This window comes from Trichosurus vulpecula, chromosome 3 (genome assembly GCF_011100635.1).
Source record: "Trichosurus vulpecula isolate mTriVul1 chromosome 3, mTriVul1.pri, whole genome shotgun sequence".
Taxonomy (NCBI): Eukaryota; Metazoa; Chordata; class Mammalia; order Diprotodontia; family Phalangeridae; genus Trichosurus; species Trichosurus vulpecula.
In genome coordinates, this window is record NC_050575.1 from 444,362,808 (window position 1) to 444,382,905 (window position 20,098).

Consider the following 20,098-nt stretch of genomic DNA (forward strand, 5'->3'; position numbering starts at 1 on the left):
AAGGGCCTGCTCTAGAGGGGTGGCAGTGTCAGAGTAGAGATGTTGCAGAGGTGAGATCAACACGCCTTGGCAACAGCTTGGACCAGGACAAAGATGCTGATGAGGCCACCAAAGGTATCCACTAAAGACAGGGCCAGGAGTCACAGGAAGGCTGGCTCGGGCTTCCCTTGCTTTCTATCTTTATTCCTTTCTCTCACGAAAAGTGGATGAGCATCGAGCTCTTCTTTAAAAATTCTGGGAAAAAAAGGTAATGGAGCTGAAAGCCCCCCTGGGGACTTTTGAGCCCACCACCATACAGACACGTCATAGCCACGCAGGAAGAAGACATAAAGGATGTAACTGCAACACTCATTTTTCCAAATTGGGCTATTGGCCAAGGGGACGCCAAGGGTGACATGAAAGCTAATCTTCCACACAGCACTGCCCTCTTGGTGCTGCTACTCAAAGCAGACCAGAGACCACTACACAGGCTACAGTACATCAGAGAGAACACTGTTTTAAAGTCAGAAGGCCTGGGTTCAAACCTCCACTGTGCTACTTACTGAGTGGCCTTGTAAAAGTCTTTTCCCTCTATGGACCTCATCCTGCTAAGCTGTAGGGTAACAGAGATGGATCAGGTAACCTCAAAGTCCCTTGCAGCTCTAAGTCCTATGAATCTGTGATTACATGTATAATAGTAACAGTGAAGACTTTAAAGAGACCAAAAGAGTCGGAATTCTGCTGACCAACTGTGACCTCTCTCCTGAAAGTGCCCAATAAAAGTAGTTCTGGAATACAGACTGACCTAGAGAAGAACGCTTCTCATCTTCCATAACTCCATGAGACCCACGGTCTCATCAAGGTGGGTCTTCGTGACTCCACCAATACAGGCCTCACCACACCCATGCCCAACTGTGCCGTGCAGGTCCACCCCACAGGCTGTGGGCCTTCCTCAGAGCTCTCACTGCCACTGCATGAATGGGTTACCCATTCTCACTGGTTGGCCAAACACTCATGGATTACTTCCCTTCTCTGATAGGATTCCTTACTTATTATGGGTCATATCCACACACTTCCTTGAGATAACCATAGAGATAATTCTGACCTTCCGATTATTAACAGCGAGTAACTCATAAACCAGATGTACACTCCCAAAGGTGTTGGCCAACATCATGGACAATATCCAGTTCCCTTTGTCTACTTCAGCATAAAAGGGCACAGTCCCTCACCTCACTGGCCACTCTGCACAGTTCTAAACAGAGAAGATCTCCTAGGTGCAGTCATTAGTGCAAGATGAAGCTTTGTTTCCTAGAACATGCAAATGCCTTTGACCCAGGGGTGGTAGAGAACAGTTCCTCTTTGTATCTTCCCTCATGAATGAGTGTTCCATCCCCACGCTGATATTCAATTAATAAATCGTGCCAAAGCGAGGTGTCATAATGGACGGAGGGCTGGCCTCAGAGACTGGAAAACCTGGGTTCAAATCCTGACATGTCCTGGCTGTGTGAGCCGAAAAGTGACCTAACCTCTCAGTGCCCCAGGCAACCCTCCAAGACCCACAATGATGGAGGGAATCTGCTCATCAAGAGTTTCCTAGATGAATGAAATCAAAGTCTGGAAAATATCAAATCAAATCAATTCTACCATCACATCAGACGTAGCTGAATGTCTGTTCCTTCAGACTAACTCAACAGTCTGGTGTCCCCTCTTCTACAAGACACTCTACTCCCAGAGTTTTCGCCACAAGTCTCCTCCCACACCTCAGTCTTCTTTGCTGGGTCCCCTCCAAGTGAGGGTGAGCCCTAAGGCTCTGATCTCAGCCCCCCTCTTCTCTCTCCTGGTGATCTCATCAGGTCCCACTGCCTTAGTGGGAATTCTAAAATATGTATAGTTGACTAATTTCAAAACAAAATCCTGGTTCCTACCTAGAGGACCTCAGCAAGTACCAACAAAAGCTCACTAAGCATTTTGAGAAGATTTGGGGCATCTAGAATGGGGAAAAGAAACAATACTCTGAATAAAAGCTGGGAAGTAGAATACTGAACTTGAGAATTCCAGGCCTCTTGGTTTGGGAGTACCCAGAAATCCCTGCCATTAGGTAGTAATAGAAAACGAGAAGAACAACCAAAAGGAAATGAAGCAAACATGCCCAAGTTGTTGTTGAAAAGGCTTGAGCAGGGGAAAGTGGTAGGCGGTGGGGGGGGGGGGGGGAGGTGGTGATACAAGGGAGGGCAGACTGGGGAAGAGGCTAATGCATGCCATTTTGGGGCGGGGGGAGGGGAGAGATGGGGAGGAAATTTGTAACTCAAAATCTTGTGGAAATGAATGTTGAAAACTAAAAATAAATAATCTAAAAAAGAAAACAAAAGGCTTGAGCAGTAATACCAAGGACGGAGTGAGAGCATAACAATGATGCCCTGGCCCACACCCAGAGATTAGGTCCCATAAACACTCCCACAGGCCACAGGCCATTCTGCCGATGATATTTTGACAATTCAGGGTTAGTACCACTTAACCAACTCTGGATTCAATAAAGGAGGCGAAGGAGAACCCTGAAAATACTTTTCTGGCTTCGTAGGAATCAAGCACTCCATTTAATTTCCAGATTAAAACTTCAATTCAACAAACATTTACACATGAGGCATTATACTGCACGCTAAGGATCTAGACACACATTGAACAGTCCCTGCCTTCAAAGGGCTTACTTTCCACTTCACTTCTATTTTTCAAAAGCAAAGCCAGTCAGTTACGGTGGCCCAAAAGTGTAATTAATCCCTGCTACTGAGGGAGGGAGGCAGAGTGATGGATCACTTGAGTATGTCGGTTCTGAGCTAGAGCCAATTGTGTGTCCCTGGGAGCAGAGGGACACCAGGACGCCTGAGGGGCAGAGCGGCCCAAGCAGGACAACAGGGCGGATCAAAGCTGCTGAGCAGCCTGGGAGAGAGAAGAGAGACCCAGTCTCAAAAGAATTTTTAATAAAAGATATAACCAAGGTGATGGTTTGGTCCACACCGGTACATAAACTAAAAGCCCAGGAAGCCAGAAATTGATGGGACCCTTTCACCTCGCCCTTAACAACATTTACTGAAGAGAGTGTGAAGACGTGGCACCACCGCTTCTGATGGGGCATGTGCTGTCACTTGGCCGCTGTATCACACAGTGTGACTGACTCTTTTTGTTACAAGAAAGCGTTGGAGGGGAAGGGAGAGTTGAGAGAAACTGACTAAGATATATATATATATATATATATAGAGAGAGAGAGAGAGAGAGAGAGAGCTATTAATAAAATACTACTCATTATGTGTATTAAGCGTACCGTGGCTTGGAAAGTCTTCACGTTTTCAAACTTCAGGAGAAAGGGGATTTTGAGAACTGAAGAAACAATAAATAGAGAGAGGGCTCAGCACTCACCAATTCTTCCTTTCTTGTGAATGTGGCCAGGCATGATGCCGATTTTGCATTCTCCAGGCTTAAGGAAAGTAAATTAGAAGCAAACATTTAAGAAAAGACTTTCTTAAACTCTGAGAATTACAAACAAATCACATGAAAGTTCAGGTTTGCTCAGAGCGAACTAACCTCACCAGAGGCTAAATCCCTGCTTGTCTTTCTGTAAATGTTCATGAACTTACATTGATGACTCCAGGGCAATTGGGTCCCACGAGCCTCGTCTTCCCCTGCCGGAGAAGGGCGTGTTTAACCCGCACCATGTCTTGCTGCGGGATCCCTTCAGTGATGCACACGACAAGGGGCATCTCGGCTTCCACAGCTTCTTTCACCGCAGCGGCAGCAAACGGAGGAGGCACGTAAATCATGGAAGCCGTGGCTCCGGTTTGTTCTTTGGCCTGAAACACCAATCAGGGCATGTTGGCTTCCTAGGAAATCCCACAGGAAGGCGGGTGGGGGGTCCCCAGCGCCGGGCCTGGCACCAGGACGCTTACTAGCTGTGTGCCCTGGGGCAACTACCTTCATCTCTCAGCCTCTGCTTCCTCACACTTAAGGGGAGTCACAATAGCGCCCACCTCACAGGGCTAAGAGGCTCACAAGACATACTATTTTGTAGTTTTAGGAGCCTGAAAGTGCTTATAAATGTTAGATCTTATGATAATTATCATCATTATTATTAATAAAAGAGATTTGCTGCTAGCCCTTCTTACTACATCCAGAGGACTGAAGAAGGAATAGGAGACAGAGCAGCCTGGGCCCCAGACAGTTTAAAGCACCTCCTTTTCTGACCTTTATGAATCTTAAGGACCCCTGGGTGACATCCTACCCTTTGGCCCAGACACACCTGGGGAGACAAACTTCTAGGAGTCTGCCAGCATGGCCCACGATCCTGTTTCCACTCTCTTCTCCCAGACACACAATGAAAGGGACAGAAAGACACAGACATTGGGCCTCCCAACCTGCAACAACTGTTACCTGTGAGCTTACCAGCCCTCTATGAATGACAATTACATCCTCTACTAAAGTTTAAAGGTAGGGATAGGTTTTATCTGAGCTCTGTATACCTCAGAGCCTAAAGGACAGTTCTACAAATGTTTAATTAATGTTTATTGACAGGAATTTTCAATTGATGAAAATAAAATATTCCAAACCTGTCTTTGGAGATACTGGTTTTTTTTTTTAAGATATGCATTTTCATCAGCCTAAGCAAAGAATGTACCAATATAAGATTTGTGTGTGGAATAATCAGAATGCATGGTAAAAATTTCGTGGTGTTGTTTTTTTCAATGACAGTTGGATGCACAGTAGATAAAATGCAACCATCTCTCTTCTTTGCAAAGCAGGGGGTTATGGGCATAGAACACAGCATATATAGCCTGCTTGTTAGGTTTGCTGACCTGCATTTTTTTTTCTTTCTTTTTCAATCTTTGTTACAAGGAAAGGCTTGCTCAGTAGGGGAGTGGAGAGAGTTTCATCCAGAAATGAATGTGATATAAAAGCAGAAAGTCAATAAAATTTAGATAGAATTTGAAACGGTAATGATACTGACTAAAACATATATGATAGCAACGGAAGGTTTGCCAAGCTGTTTAACATCCATCTTTTCACTTGGTCTTCTCAGCAGCCCTGGGAGAGAGCTGCTATATAGATTACTACGCCTATTTTGCAAATGATTAAACTGAGGCAAATACGGGTTAAGTGTTTCACTCAGGGTCAACACAGCTAGTCAGTGTCTGAGGTAGAATCTAAAGCCAAATCTCCTGACAAGGCCACTGTTCTATTCACTATACGGTCTGCCTCATCTAGGCCACTGTGGACAGAGCTTGGAGGCAGAAAGATCTGAGCTGGAATGCACCCGGAATCCAGAAATAAAGGATACCAACAGCATCCAGCTCCCGGGGTGGTCGTGGGGATCAAATGAGGTCATATTTGTAAAGCTTTTTGTAAGTGCCAGGTAAATGATAGCGATGATTATTATCAGAAATCTATCAATGTTTTTGTATAAAAAAAAGCCAATGCAACAAAAATTAGGAGGGAAGCAGAAAATTGGGAGAAAATCTTTACAACTAGTATCTCTGATAAAGGCCTCATTTCTAAAATATACAGGGAACTGAGCCAAATATATAGGAATACAAGCCATTCCCCAATTGAGAAATGGTCAAAGGATATGAACAGGCCGTTTTCAGAGGAAGAAATTAAAGCGATCTATAGGCATATGAAAAAATGCTCTGGATCACTACTGATTAGAGAAATTCAAATCAAAACAACTCTTAGATACCACATCTCTCCTGTCAGATTGGCTAAAATAACAAAGCAGGAGGATGATAAATGCTGGAGAGAATGTGGGAAAATTGGAACATTGTTACATTGCTGGTAGAGTTGTGAGATGATCCAGCCATTCTGGAGAGCAATTTGGAACTATGCCCAAAGGGCCATAGGAATGTTCATACCCTTTGACCCAGCAATACCACTTCTAGGGTTGTAACCCAAAGAAATCACACAAGCGGGAAAAGGACCCATATGTACAAGGATATTTATAGCGGCTCTTTTTGTGGTAGCCAAGAATTGGAAATCAAAGGGATGCCCATCAATTGGGGAATGGCTGAACAAGCTGTGGTATATGAAGGTAATGGAATACTATTGTGCCATAAGAAATGGGGATGATACGGACTTCGTAACAACCTGGAAAAACCTACACGACATAATGCTGAGTGAGCATAGCAGAGCCAGGAGAACATTGTACACAACCACAGATATATGGATTCCATGAGGACCAATCCTAACAGACTTCACTCTTCTCAGCAACACAAAGTACAAAGACAACTCCAAAGAACTCACGATGGAGAATGCTATCTATATCCAGAGAAAGAACTATGAAGTTTCAATGCAGATTGAGGCACACTTCATGCTCGCCTTTTTTCCCCCCCTTTTTTTTTCTCTTTTGTTTTTTGGTTCTGTTTCTTCTTTCTCATGATTCATTCCATTGGTCATAATTCTTCTCCACAACTTGACTAGTGTATAAGTTAATTCAATGCGAAGTTATACGTGGTAGTTATATGAGATTCCATGCTGTCTTGGGGAGGGAGGGGAGAAAATCTGGAACTCAAAATTATGTAGAACCGTATGTTGTAAACAAAAAATAAATAAAATATGATTAAAAAAATTAAAAAAAAAATAAATAAAATATGATCAAAAAAATTAAAAAAAACTTATTTTTAGTTTATAATATACGGTTCTACCTAATTTTGAGTTCCAGATTTTCTCACCTCCCTCCTCCCTCCCTCCCCAAGACGGCATGGAATCTCATATAACTACCACATATAACTTCGCATTGAATTAATTTATACACTAGTCAAGTTGTGGAGAAGAATTATGACCAATGGAATGAATCATGAGAAAGAAGAAACAGAACCAAAAAATAAAAAAAACCCAAAAACAAAAACAAAAGAGAAGAAAAAAGGCGAGCATGTAGTGCGCCTCAATCTGCATTCAAACTTCACAGTTCTTTCTCTGGATGCAGACAGCATTCTCCATTGTGAGTCCTTTGCAGTTGTCCTTGCACCTTACGTTGCTGAGAAGAGTGAAGTCTGTCAGGGTTGGTCTTCACGGAATCCATATATCCGTGGTTGTGTGCAATGTTCTCCTGGCTCTGCTATGCTCACTCAGCATTATGTCATGTAGGTTTTTCCAGGTTGTTACGAAGTCCGTATCATCCCCATTTCTTAAGGCACAAAAGTATTCCATTACCTTCATATACCACAGCTTGTTCAGCCATTCCCCAATTGATGGGCATCCCTTCGATTTCCAATTCTTGGCTACCACAAAAAGAGCCGCTATAAATATCTTTGTACCTATGGGTCCCTTCCCCTCTTGTGTGATTTCTTTGGGATACAACCCTAGAAGTGGTATTGCTGGGTCAAAGAGTATGAACATTCCTGTGGCCCTTTGGGCATAGTTTCAAACTGCTCTCCAAAATGGCTGGATCATCTCACAACTCCACCAGCAATGTAACAATGTTCCAATTTTCCCACATCCTCTCCAGCATTTATCATCCTCCTGCTTTGTTATTTTAGCCAATCTGACAGGAGAGATGTGGTATCTAAGAGTTGTTTTGATTTGCATTTCTCTAATCAGTAGTGATCCAGAGCATTTTTTCATATGCCTATAGATCGCTTTAATTTCTTCCTCTGAAAACTGCCTGTTCATATCCTTTAACCATTTCTCAATTGGGGAATGGCTTGTATTCCTATATATTTGGCTCAGTTCCCTGTATATTTTAGAAATGAGGCCTTTATCAGAGATACCAGTTGCAAAGATTTTCTCCCAATTTTCTGCTTCCCTCCTAATTTTTGTTGCATTGGCTTTTTTTGTACAAGAACATTTCAATTTAACATAATCAAAATTATCCATTTTGCATTTTGTAATGCTCTCCATCTCTTGTTGGGTCATGAATTCTTTTCTTTTCCATAAATCTGATAAGTAAACTATTCCTTGCTCTCCCAAATTACTTATAGTATTAGCCTTTACTCCTAAATCATGAACCCATTTTGACTTTATTTTGGTATATGGTGTAAGATATTGGTCTACGCCCAGTTTCTGTCCTACCATTTTCCAATTTTCCCAACAGTGTTTGTGAAATAGTGAATTATTAGCCCAGAAGCTGGCCTCTTTGGGTTTATCAAAGAGTAGATTGCTATAGTCATTGACTTCTCCATCTTGTGTACCTATCCTATTCCACTGATCCACACCCATTTCTTAGCCAGTACCAGGTAGTTTTGATGACTGCTGCTCTGTAGTACAGTTTAATATCTGGTATGGCTAGGCCACCTTCTCTAGCATTTCTTTTCATTAATACCCTAGGTAGTCTAGACCTCTTGTTTTTCCAGATGAATTTTGTTATCATTTTGTCCAGCTCCGTAAAATGATTTTTTGGTAGTTCAACTGGTATGGCACTGAATAGATTAATTTAGGTAAAATTGTCATTTTTATTATATTAGCTTGGCCTAACCATGAGCAACTGATATTGCTGTTGGGCTTTGTCAGTAATGTATAGGAATGCTGAGGATTTATGTGGGTTTATTTTATATCCTGCAACTTTGCTAAAGTTGTTTATTATTTCAAGTAGTTTTTTACTTGATTCTCTAGGATTCTCTAGATAAATCATCATATCATCTGCAAAAAGTGATAATTTAATTTCTTCTTTTCCTATTCTAATTCCTTCAATTTCTTTTTCTTCTCTTATTGCTACAGCTAATGTTTCTAGTACCAAATTGAATAATAGGGGTGATAATGGACATCCTTGTTTCACCCCTGATCTTATTGGGAATGCATCTAGTTTATCCCCATTACAGATAATGCTTGTTGATGGTTTTAGGTAGATGCTATTTATAATTTTGAGGAAGGTTCCACTTATTCCTAGGCTTTCTAGTGTTTTTAACAGGAATGCGTGTTGTACTTTGTCAAAGGCTTTTTCTGCGTCTATTGAGATGATCATATGATTTCTGCTAGTTTTGTTGTTGATATGGTCAATTACGCTAATAGTTTTCCTAATATTGAACCAGCCTTGCATTCCTGGAATAAATCCTAACTGGTCCTAGTGTATTATTCTCATGATGAGTTGCTGCAATCTTTTTGCTAATATTTTATTTAAAATTTTTGCATCAATATTCATTAGAGAAATTGGTCTATAATTTTCTTTCTCTGTTTTGACTCTACCTGGTTTGGGTATTAGTACCATATTTCTGTCATAAAAAGAATTTGGTAGGACTCCTTCTTCACCTACTTTCCCAAATAGTCTACAAAGTATTGGAATTAGTTGCTCTTTAAATGTATGAGAGAGTTCACAAGTAAAACCATCTGGCCCTGGAGATTTTTTCCTAGGAAGTTCATTGATGGCATGCTCAATTTCTTTTTCTGAGATGGGGTTATTTAGAAATTTTACTTCCTTTTCTGTTAACCTGGGCAGTTAGTAAACTAAAAATAAAAATTAAAAAAAATTAAAAATTAAAAAAAAAGAAAGTTATGATCAAAAAAAAAAATCTATCATTGAAGGCATAGGCCTAAGAGGCCATGTGATCTCCCAGCAGGTTTTTTTGGTGAACACCTAATGATTAATTTCCTAGGACACACAATGCACCAGAGCTGGATAATGAGGGGCAAGGAAAAGAAGAAAAAACAGGCAAAGAAGGCCCCCCAAGGGCCTCCTACGCAAACTGTAGGAGCAACAGAGTCAGCACCTTGGCACGAGGAAAAATGGGGCCATTTGGGGGGCAGAAATAGGCTTGGGAAGGCCATCTTTGCTCTTAACACAGTATGGCTGAGACACAGCTCTCCACTTGAGAAGGGAGATTCTTCACATAAATCTGCAAAGGAAACCCATTGTAAAAATGCCAACAGTTAACATTTCTTGGAGAAGCACAGTAGCCTAGAGGTTAGTGAGCTGGTCTAGATAGAAGCCCCAGGTTCAAGTTCTGTCTCAGCTACATCTAGGCTGTGTGAGCCCAGACAAGTCACTGAACCTTCTGGGGCCCTGGCAATCTGGTAACATAGGATTCTGCATTAGTACAGAAAGGGCCTCCCCTACCAATGCAGGATGAAATCACAGGCCTGTTTAAAAAACGTACTTAGAAATTTAAGATTTACAAAGCACTTCACATCATACTTCTTTACAGATCATCTACAGCAGAGATTCCCAACCTTTTTAGGAGGAGGGCCAACTTTCATTTCCTATAAAGTAGGAGATCACTAAGAGGGACTGGGTATGTGGAGGACAGGAAAGGATTGACACAGCTAGCCTACAATGTAACTTTTATTTCTTGGGCCTATTTAGGCCTAAATATAACTGTTTTCAGCCTTCACCCAAATTCTCAGCTCTGCCTCTGGCAAGTAGAAAGTGACCCATTCCCCCCCCCCCCAAGAGTCATGATTCAAATTGCTACCTACAGAGGGCTTTCAGGCCTTGATACAGCCCAGCTTTGCTGTTCATTACCTCCTTCACAGTATTAAAGACAGGCAAGCCCAAGTGCGTCTTGCCTCCTTTCCCCGGCGTTGTTCCTCCGACCAGTTTCGTGCCATACTCCAATGCCTGCTGGCTGTGAAAGGTGCCCTGGGGGGGAAGACATCAGAAACGGGATGAAGGGAAAGCCAAGGGCTGCAAGAGTGACAAACACAGCCCAACATACTTCAGACCTTTGGCCCTAGAAATAAACTGATAATTCAGAAAAGGAAAAGCTGATCTCTATTTCCATTTTAAAAACATCAATTCGCTGGTGGAGTAAAAAGGAGTTATCTCAAAGGTACAACAGTGTCACTACTCTGAAGGTCATCTCCCAACAACCTTGAACACATGTGTGAACCAGAGACAGAGAGACAGAGAGAGAAGAGACACAGAAATAGAGAGGGAGAGACAGAAAGAAAGAGGAAGAAAGGGGGAAGAGGGGGAGAGAGAGAGAGAGGGAGAGAGAAGCCTTGGAGCAAAAGACTTGGCTGTCCCACCTTATGAGCCAGGCATGGATACCTTTGTACTTGAATCTAACAGGGAAGGAGGAGAAGGGTAAGGAAAAAATAATCTCCTGGCACCATCCTCTGTAATATATTTTAGGAAGATTTCCATCTACAAAAAGTTTAATATAAAAGTTTTGGTGCAGGTACTTCAGCCATCTAGAAAACTCACTTATATATGAATCAGTTCATTTCTCAAAGACAATGGGCAGATAAGCCATTACTATTCTGTCCAGTGCAGGGAATACAGTTGCTCATATTAACAACACAATACTTAAGGGACATCTCAAATAGAGTAAAAGAGATCTTGTTAAAAAAATCGAGATTTCTGAACAGAGGAAGTTATAGGTCAAGGAGAAAATTCTAAGTCAATTGTCAATGATTCAGAGACCTCTTAAGCAGTCTGTGGAAGATCCAGGGGCTTTGCTTTTTCTCTCTATCCTCTTGTTGGGATCTTTGGGTACTCCACTAATCCTTAACACTTGCTCTAGGACGTAGAAGGAAATGAATTTCAAACCAGTCCTTTTTGCTACCTGTCAGTGGCCACGGAAAAGACTGGAGAAATGGAAGTGTTGAAGCTGATGGGTAAAGTGGAGTCTGGAGAACATCTGAGGATCCAAATCTCCCCTTTGTCCCTCAATACCCACTGATAAGGATTTTAAGGTGAAATGTGAGACTTGGCTGGGAAAATACTATTTGTAGTATCATCATAAAAAGGTTGGTGCCACCACAAAAATAAGATGCTTTAGACAAAGTTGGAATTCAAAAATTTGCAATTTATACATCCCATGATATGTTAAGCACATAATTTCAGTGACAGGAATGACTTCAATAAACTAAAGAAGTGTTTAGTTTAAATATACAAATAACTAATCAATTGATATCAGGAATATAAACATGACCTTAATTAGTTTGCAAATAGTCACATGTATATCTTATTTTATAAGCAGCTCATTAATTAAAAAGGCATAAAAACTGAATCCCAAAGTTGGAAGGGGCCTCAGAAACCATGTTAACTGCCCCACAGATAGATATCTGAGGCCTGGAACATCCCCAACCAAAACTCATTGAGACTCGAAGTGGGCCTCCAATGAAATGAGGCGGAGGGGCCAACAGCAGGGCCTCCAAAGCAGCCTGGCCACTTTTACACAACTCAGGGGTTCTTAGGCTCAGGGTCATAAATCCATGGCAGCTAGAAGAGTTAAGAAGCTTTTCCTGACATCAAACCTCAATGTGTCTGTTTGTAAATTCCATCTGTTTCTTCTGGTTCTGGCCTCTGAGGACAAACATAATGAGTCTCCTCTTTCCTCCACAGGACAGTCATCCTAATACCTGAGTGTCCCTGAGGCTCCCCTTCACTAGGCTAAACATGCCCAGCTCCTTGAGTCAATCTTCCTATGACCTTCACTCAAGGCCCTTCCACATTAAAGCCGTGGTGCTAAGGAGTAGGTTTGTTTATGTGGGAAATTCGCTTAGGTGAAATGGTGCACCCTTTAATAAATGTCAGGAAAATCAGTCATTGTTACCCTGTGCTGCCCCAATAACCATGAGGTTGGTGGTCTGAAAAGCTGGCAATAGGCAAGGGGATGACCCCTCGCTCACTGACTCTGGCAGAAGACACTTGGACACTTTCCATAAATGTGTTTGGCTCAGGACACTGAAAGGTGCTAGATGTCTTTGAGAACGTCCAATTCCATCCTGGAGAATATCTGCCAGAAGGGCTTTTGCATTCCAAAGTTCAGTAGTGGGAAGCTAGGAAATTAAGAGGCAGGGACCAGGAGGGCAGTTCCTATCAAATTGGCCAGAAGTCAAAGACCTGGCAAATCTGACTTAACCAAGGCCATGGCAGAGCAGGGAGGAAAGCTAGCCTCCGAGCCAGGAAGACCTACAAATTCTAGGCTGTCCTCTGACATAATCAGAGATATGACCCTGGGCAAGTCCCTAAGACCCTAAGGGCTCCCGACTGTCTGTTTTCAAAGACTCTAAGTTGCAAGGCAAGTCACCAATCTTCATTGGCAGAAGGAATTCCCTATGCCAATGAACCACAGATCTGGACAAGAAAAAAAAAGGATATAGACACGCCACATGCCAGGGACCTTGCCACTCAGACACTGTTTAAGATCACAGAATCATAAAACAAACTTAGAAAAAACTTAAAAATCATCTATAGTACATAGTACAGTCTGCAGTACATAGTACAGTCTCTTCATTTTAGAGAAAAGGAGGCCCAAGAGATGAAGCACCTTGCCAAGGATACTAGAATTAGTGACAGAACCTCAGCACAAACCCCAGGCTGGCTATGCTCCCATCCCTCCAGCTCCCACTTGGGTAAATCTCAACAGACGGCCCCTAGGAGGATTCAGCGCTCTGGGCCAAGTTTTTCATCACAGAAGGGGGCTCCACGTCCTCTGCCTCCCCAGGCCAGTAAACAGTTAACAACCAGCTCCCATTCTGGTTTTACTACACTTTCACAACAGTTTTACCAGCTCATAAAAGTCAATATGTGAAATGAATGCTGGCAGCCACCGGCAATTTGCATTGCTCGGTATCTATTAAGAAAAAATTTTCCCTCATTCATATATGGAACAATGAGAACTAATGAGCTGAGCTGAAACACAAAGGCAGAGTCCCCGTGGAAATAAGTTTTAAATTTAAAAGCAAAGCATCACCTCCCCAGTAACAGCGTTAGAATGAACAAACAGTAAGTAGGACCGTTAAACCCCGCGATGGCTGAACACAAGCACCATGTGAACAAGAACAATGGGCTACAAGGTAACTATAGAAACAGAAACAAGAAATGTAACCATTTGGACCGACTGAATCTAGGCCACACAGGAAGGGCCCACATCTAGCCTGGGGAACACTGAGCCCTGAAAAGAAGTGATGCCCAAGGAAATGAAATACCTCCCACCAGGCCTTGGCACCACACGACATTCCTGCGTCGTGTGCCCACACAACTGGAACTGGCCCGTCCAGACCATGATTCTTGTACGTGCCTGTTGTCCAGGACCCACTCAGGCGAGCCGATTTGGGACAGACCTATTGGCTGTTTGGCCACAGGATGCTCAAATTTTCAGCCACAATGGCTCTCCAAGATCAATAAAACTGGAGAAAGCTGCCACCTGTGTTGGGGTGAGGTTTTCACACAGACAGCACCAAAGTCACAGTTCCCCCAAGTACTGACATTAGTATAACCACATAGGAGTTGTATAATAGCTTCCACTTTATGGTTCACAGAATATTTTGGTTTGGTGACCAGGTACGAAACACCTGCAATCAGGGATTAAAACACTGTAAAATGTCTTTATCAAGTATCTGTATGTAACTTGTTTGCCTTCCCGCTTCTTGAGGGCAGAGATCAGGTCTGGAACAGCTGCCTCTCATACAGCACCTTGCATGGAGGAAGTACAGTATCTATTGTTCATGTGCCAAACAATTCCCTTTTTTGGGGTTCAAACAGATGACTCAAATGGTACTTCAGGATTCTGTTTTGTCGAGGTCACTGCTTTGAACATCAACTGTCCTTGCCCCATAAACGTGCAAAAATGCTGGTGATGAGGTTTTGGGGTGCTGGGACCCCAAAAATGCCAAGGCAGGGTCACCCAGAATGAATCCACACACTCAAGCCTTCTCTTAGTCAAGTGGCAAAACATTTATTGTAACGCTTTAGCAAAAGTGGGCATGGGTCCTTAAGGGAACCTGTGAGAGACTGAGAATGGTGCTGGGGTTGATATGGAAAAGGGGCACGGTGAAGGAATGCCAGGCATACGAGTTAGGTAATCTGAGGGTCCAGGTGTCTTTGGGAGCTATGGATGGGAAATTGTAGGGAAGATGCCGAACACTGAGGCATGGACCCTGGGGATCCGGCGGGAAGAAGAGTCCTTGGTCTATCCAGGGATAAAAGTGCTTGGGTCAGGCACCCTTCTGTCTGTTCTGAAAAGAGAATGTGTTCTGCAACAAAAGAGAATTTTCTCCAGGAGGGAGGACTAATGGGAGGCTTCCAGAGACATGCATGATCTTGGGCCCGAGCAATGGTGCCCGAGCACCCCATCACTACTGAACAGAATTACAGCTGAGAAGGCTGCTGAGTAATTCAGGTTTACTGATAAAAAATATCTGTAAGGAAATGGGGCTAGAGGGAGAAAGGGAGAGGAAAGCAGAGAAAACTAATGAAGTCACTCACATTTCAAAGCAGAAATAGTTCAGAAAAAAAAATTCAAGTAATAAAAGGAATGACATTTTACGAGAAGTATTTTTCTATCCAAATTGATTTTTTAAAATCTTCATGAATTAACAATCTGTGTTTAATTTTTAAAGTAATCTCAAAGTAAAAACAGGCTTCCGATCCACAGGTCACCAAATAGCACCCAGCTGCCACGACAACAATTAAAATACATCACCTCTAAAGCTGGACAAACACAAGGACATTCTGTTACCAGGTGCCTCACATAAGAGAACAGGAAACAATCTCTCAGTGGTATACATACGTGTTATGAAAACAAAAAATGAACAAATCCAATCCCTCCAAGGCAGAAAGTAGACAGCGTGTACACATACCTGCTTGCCAGTGAAACCTTGGCAAATAACCTTTGTGTTTTTATCAATGTAGAGGTTTTGCCTCGAGGCCACGTAAGTGCAACGCCGGACTCCACTCTGCTGCACTGGAAAACAGAGAAGGCCACGATGAGTATGATGTGCCAGGCCACAAGGGCCCCATCGAGAGCAAGCCAAGCGGCTTAATGCAGACCCCTGCTAGGACTCAGCATAGTACACTTGGGGCTCAGCAGCTGAGATACTCGATGGGTTACAAAGGCCACTCTCAGGTAGGACAAATACCTGAAGAAATGTCTTCTCCATTTCAAACTCTGCAGACTGAGTGACTTGGCCACCTTCTACAGGTTCCTGGCCAACCAGTCATATTGCCACTAAATATTATTTAAATGGCCATGGACACAAAGGCATCGAGTTCTTTCCATCAGATGAATGCTTCTACTGACTCAGTCAACAATGAAACCTCCAGAAGATGGGCCCACCAGACCAAGAACCAGAGAACACCAGCACAGCCAGCTCCCAGAGAGAACCGAGCATGTCAAGGTGGCGCCAGGCCCCCTTCTAAGCTTCCTCCTGCCATGCTATTGCTGTTCCTCCAGAGGCTCCTCCCAGCTGGACCCCCAGGACCTGCCCTGAAGGAGCTGCACCCCTCCGCTCTGATCTCCCACCCTGGGCCCAGACTATCTCTATCATCTCTATTCTATTAGTGAGAGGCTGGCCCCAGACCCCCAGCCATTTTCCTACCATACTACTATCAATATAGCATCATTCTGCCCTTTCATCTCTTGTTCTGGGAATGACAACTAAATAAATACGACCATAATCTCTGGAAAGGGTATGTCAACGGACTGCCCAATAACTCCAGCCACAAACCCTGTAACTTCCCAGACCAAACCACCTCCCTCTGGCCACTCGTGACCCTCCCCAACAGGTGCCCCTCCCCTGTCCCTGGCCACCCCTCCCTCCCTCATCCCTGGCCACCCGTGCCCCTCCCCTGCATGTGCTCCCTCAGTGACTTTCTCCCTGTTAGAATGTGAGCCTATCTCTTTTTGTATTTGTATTTCTAGCACATAGCACAGTGTCTGGCACACAGCAAGCACTTAATAGTATGTTTTTTCATTCATTCCTCCTTTACCAAATCCTTCTGCACAGATTTCATGGGATTCCTTTGCTTCAGTGGTCCTGCTGCCTAGAGAATTTAATTCAAACTTGAGTCTGCCCTTCAGACCCCTCCCCCTGACTATACACTGTTCCCTTCCATGTACTCTGTGTTCTACTCCATGTCCTTCCCTGAATACAAGGCATGTTTCTCCCACCTCTGGGCCTTTGCCAACACCACCATTCTCTATGCCTACAATGCCCTCCTTCCATCATCACCAACCTTTAATGTCCAAATACTACTTCCTCCATGAAGCCTTCCCTGATTGCCCCAGCCAGTAACAATGCTGCCAGTACTTCCTTCCCAAGAATAAATGAAAGGAAAAAGCATTTGCCAAATGCCTACTATGTGCTAGGCACTTGAAATACAACTAAAGTAGAATCCCTGCTCTCAAAGAGCTCACATTCTTAGAAGGGAAGACAATACACATAAGACAGGAAGAGAAGGAGGGAAGAAAGAAAGAAGGAAACAAGCATCTATCCATGTACCAGGCACTGTTACATGCTGGAGATACAAACGCAAGCAAAAAGACAGTCCCTGCCTGCAAGGAGCTTATAATCTAGTGGATGAAGACAATGCACCAAAGGGAGCTGGTGGTGGGAGGGGGGAGGCCAACCTGAGTCCCCGCACAAAATGAAGGCTCAGTAACGGGAAAAGGGATCAGACTTCACTCTGGGGAGAGGATGCCACCGGTGAGACGGCTTCTGTGGAGGGATGGAAAGCTGAAGTAAAGCTCAGACCTTAGTTCCCATCTCTCCTGCGTGTTATGATTATATTCCATTTTCTATCCTCTTTATCATTACCAGAGGCCATGGAGGATCAGGTCCTTGAATCCTAAGATCAGGATCATTATCTCACATATCCCCAGCAGCTGCCCCTAGCATGGTGCACCAGACTCTTTCCATATAGTTCTTAATAAATGTGGAACTAAAATTGGTTATTAAAAGGAACTCAGAAATTAACTCATCCAATGCCCTCATTACAAAGATACAGGACCTGAGGCCCAGTTGGTGCCAGAGCCAAGACTAGAAGTGTTTCCTACAGTTCACTGTGCCATACATACTGCCACCTTAAAGCAGGTGGTGCATGTTCCTACCAGACGTTTTGCCCAGTTTAATGATGAACATATTTTAAGGATTTCATCAATAAGAGAAAGCATCGAGGTATAGGGGGAAAAAAGGCTGGTTTGGAGTCAAGTAGGTTCCATGTGAAAGCATCCTGAATCTCACCCCTCACTTCCCTCATTGAGACACATACTACAAAATAATACTAGAACAATACTTTGGTCTGAAGTCCTCCGTCTCACCAGAATGATGAGAAACCTTATCAGTATTTAACTCTAAGTCTACACAATGGCCTACAAGAATGAATCCCTTATCTCCCTTTAGCCAAGGCCTAAACACTATCTTCTGGTTTTCAGGGAGGAATTTGGTTCCCCCTTTTGAAAGATTTAGGCAGAAGACCAAACATAGAGAAGGGGTCTTTGATTGATCCACTAAAGAGCGATGCCTTTGCTGCTCACGCCTCTAGAGCATGAGGGAATGATCAGACTAAGAGAAGGAATTAAGGCTTTAATGACATTGGTTAATCAAAGTACCTCAAGTTCATCTTTGACCAGCTAGACAATCCTTAGAGGAGGTTAAAGAAGAACTGAATGGTTTTAGGAAAATGATTTTTCAAGGACATGCCCAAAGTTAAGTGATTATTGTTGTGTTCGATCAAGCAAACTGTGAACTGAACAGTTACCTAAACAGTAAACGCTTGCTAAATCTTAACCACGGGTTTTTGTCTATCGTCAGGGAATGGTATAAATTACAATTCAAAAATGGTTTGTGTCAGATTTCCAAGGGCACGAGAGGTCTCTGCCAGTTTGGAGTTTTCTCCTTGAAGCAGAAAAATGTTTATAATAATCTACATTAATATAAATTATTTCTGGCAGGCCTGTGGCTGAAATGCAGAATCATACATTTTCCTCCACAGCTCTGTGACCTTGCACAGGTCACTTGACCTCCAAGATTTTCTTACTTGTAAAATGAAGAGATTACACTAAATGGTTTCCAGGGGCCCATTATACTTCTAAGTCTATGGTAAGTATCCAACTACAAAACCTTGGAAGGTCAAATTCTAACCTAGAAATTACTTCAAGAATAACCCAAAGATCATTAACTCAGTTTCTTCTCCTTCAAGAACTACAATAAAAATGGGGAAGAAATGAGGAATTGGGGGTGGGAAGGAGGAAGAAAAAAAACCACAACTGAAAACTTGGGAAAGTATTTCAAGGTGATTCCCAGCTAGCTGTCAATATAGGTGCCTTCCGTTTTTCACTGCAGCCAGTTTCCTGTTTTCAAGCAAGAAAGATGAAGGGAAAAATAGGAATATTTCCAAGAGTGGGGCACATGAAGTTATCCTTCAAAGCCACCAAGTCCCCTAGGCTGCATCGACAGGGTCAATATGGAGCTGGCTGGTCTAAGGTCTGCCTGCGTACCTATGTTATTCACCCACAGAATCCCAGTAGATTCCCAGTGACAAAGAGGTGGCAGCTAAGGGGTAGAACTGGAGAAGAGGGACAACGTATGCACAATGAAATGGCTTCTGCTAACATGAGTTAATGATGTGGGGGTGTCCTTCAAATAAGCAACTCAAAAGGAAACCTCATGGGCCAGTTAACATTCATTCATTAAACAAACATTTAGTAAGCCCTATTGTGGACTGTGTGCAAAGCAACAGAGGAGACACAAAAAACAGGGCCTGGACTCCAGGAATGGCACAGACCAGCTGTCATACACGTTTGTATATTCAAAGGGTAGTAAGATTGAAGCCATTCTAACGCACACTACATTTATCTGTGCTCATGAGGTGCCAGGGCCAAAGCATTCGGCACTTGGTGGCCAGCCTACTGACCTCTCCAAGCATCACTAAGGGGTATTTGGACACTGGATGTTCATACCCTAGTGACCTAGCAAGTGACAGCCTTTAGGACTGACTGTACATAGGACTCTTCCAGTATGAGAGAAACTGATATGGCTTGTCCTCCACAGGTACCACCTTGGAGAACACTGGATCCCCTCCAGACCACAATGAGGCCCAGGAGTAGGGTCTTCCTAGCACCCTCCAGAACCGGGTGGACCATCTGTGTGTCTGCCTGTCTTCTACAATGGCCCCTCCCTTCAAAGAACTTACATTTTATTAAAGGGAGATACAGATGAGAATTGCAAAGGATAAGACAGAGTATCCACAGTGCACCAAACACATAAAAAGTGCTACAGGATAAGATGTCAACAGCTAAAGATGGGGAGGAAGGGAGTGAGAAACTGGATTTGGAAAGATTTGGAAGAAGAACTTAAAGTTGGAAGGGCTTTAAAGGCCATCTAATTTACAGAAAAAGAAACTGAGACAGAAAGAGGATACTTTCCCAAGATCACAAAGGTAGTAAATAGCAGAGGCAAGATTTGAACCCAAGTCCAA

The 20,098-nt window shown here is 43.1% G+C and overlaps 1 protein-coding gene across 1 annotated transcript in view; it reads right to left on the minus strand.

The window, feature by feature from the left end:
- The window catches only part of SUCLG1 (succinate-CoA ligase GDP/ADP-forming subunit alpha), a 42,391-nt gene that overhangs the window by 13,957 nt on the left and 8,336 nt on the right, over nucleotides 1-20,098 (minus strand). The window contains exons 2-5 of the mRNA XM_036751665.1: nucleotides 15,481-15,584; nucleotides 10,412-10,528; nucleotides 3,609-3,821; nucleotides 3,391-3,448 (exon numbers count right to left, since the gene is read on the minus strand). Coding sequence (XP_036607560.1) covers nucleotides 3,391-3,448; nucleotides 3,609-3,821; nucleotides 10,412-10,528; nucleotides 15,481-15,584 — 492 coding nt within the window. The remainder of the gene's footprint in view (nucleotides 1-3,390; nucleotides 3,449-3,608; nucleotides 3,822-10,411; nucleotides 10,529-15,480; nucleotides 15,585-20,098) is intronic.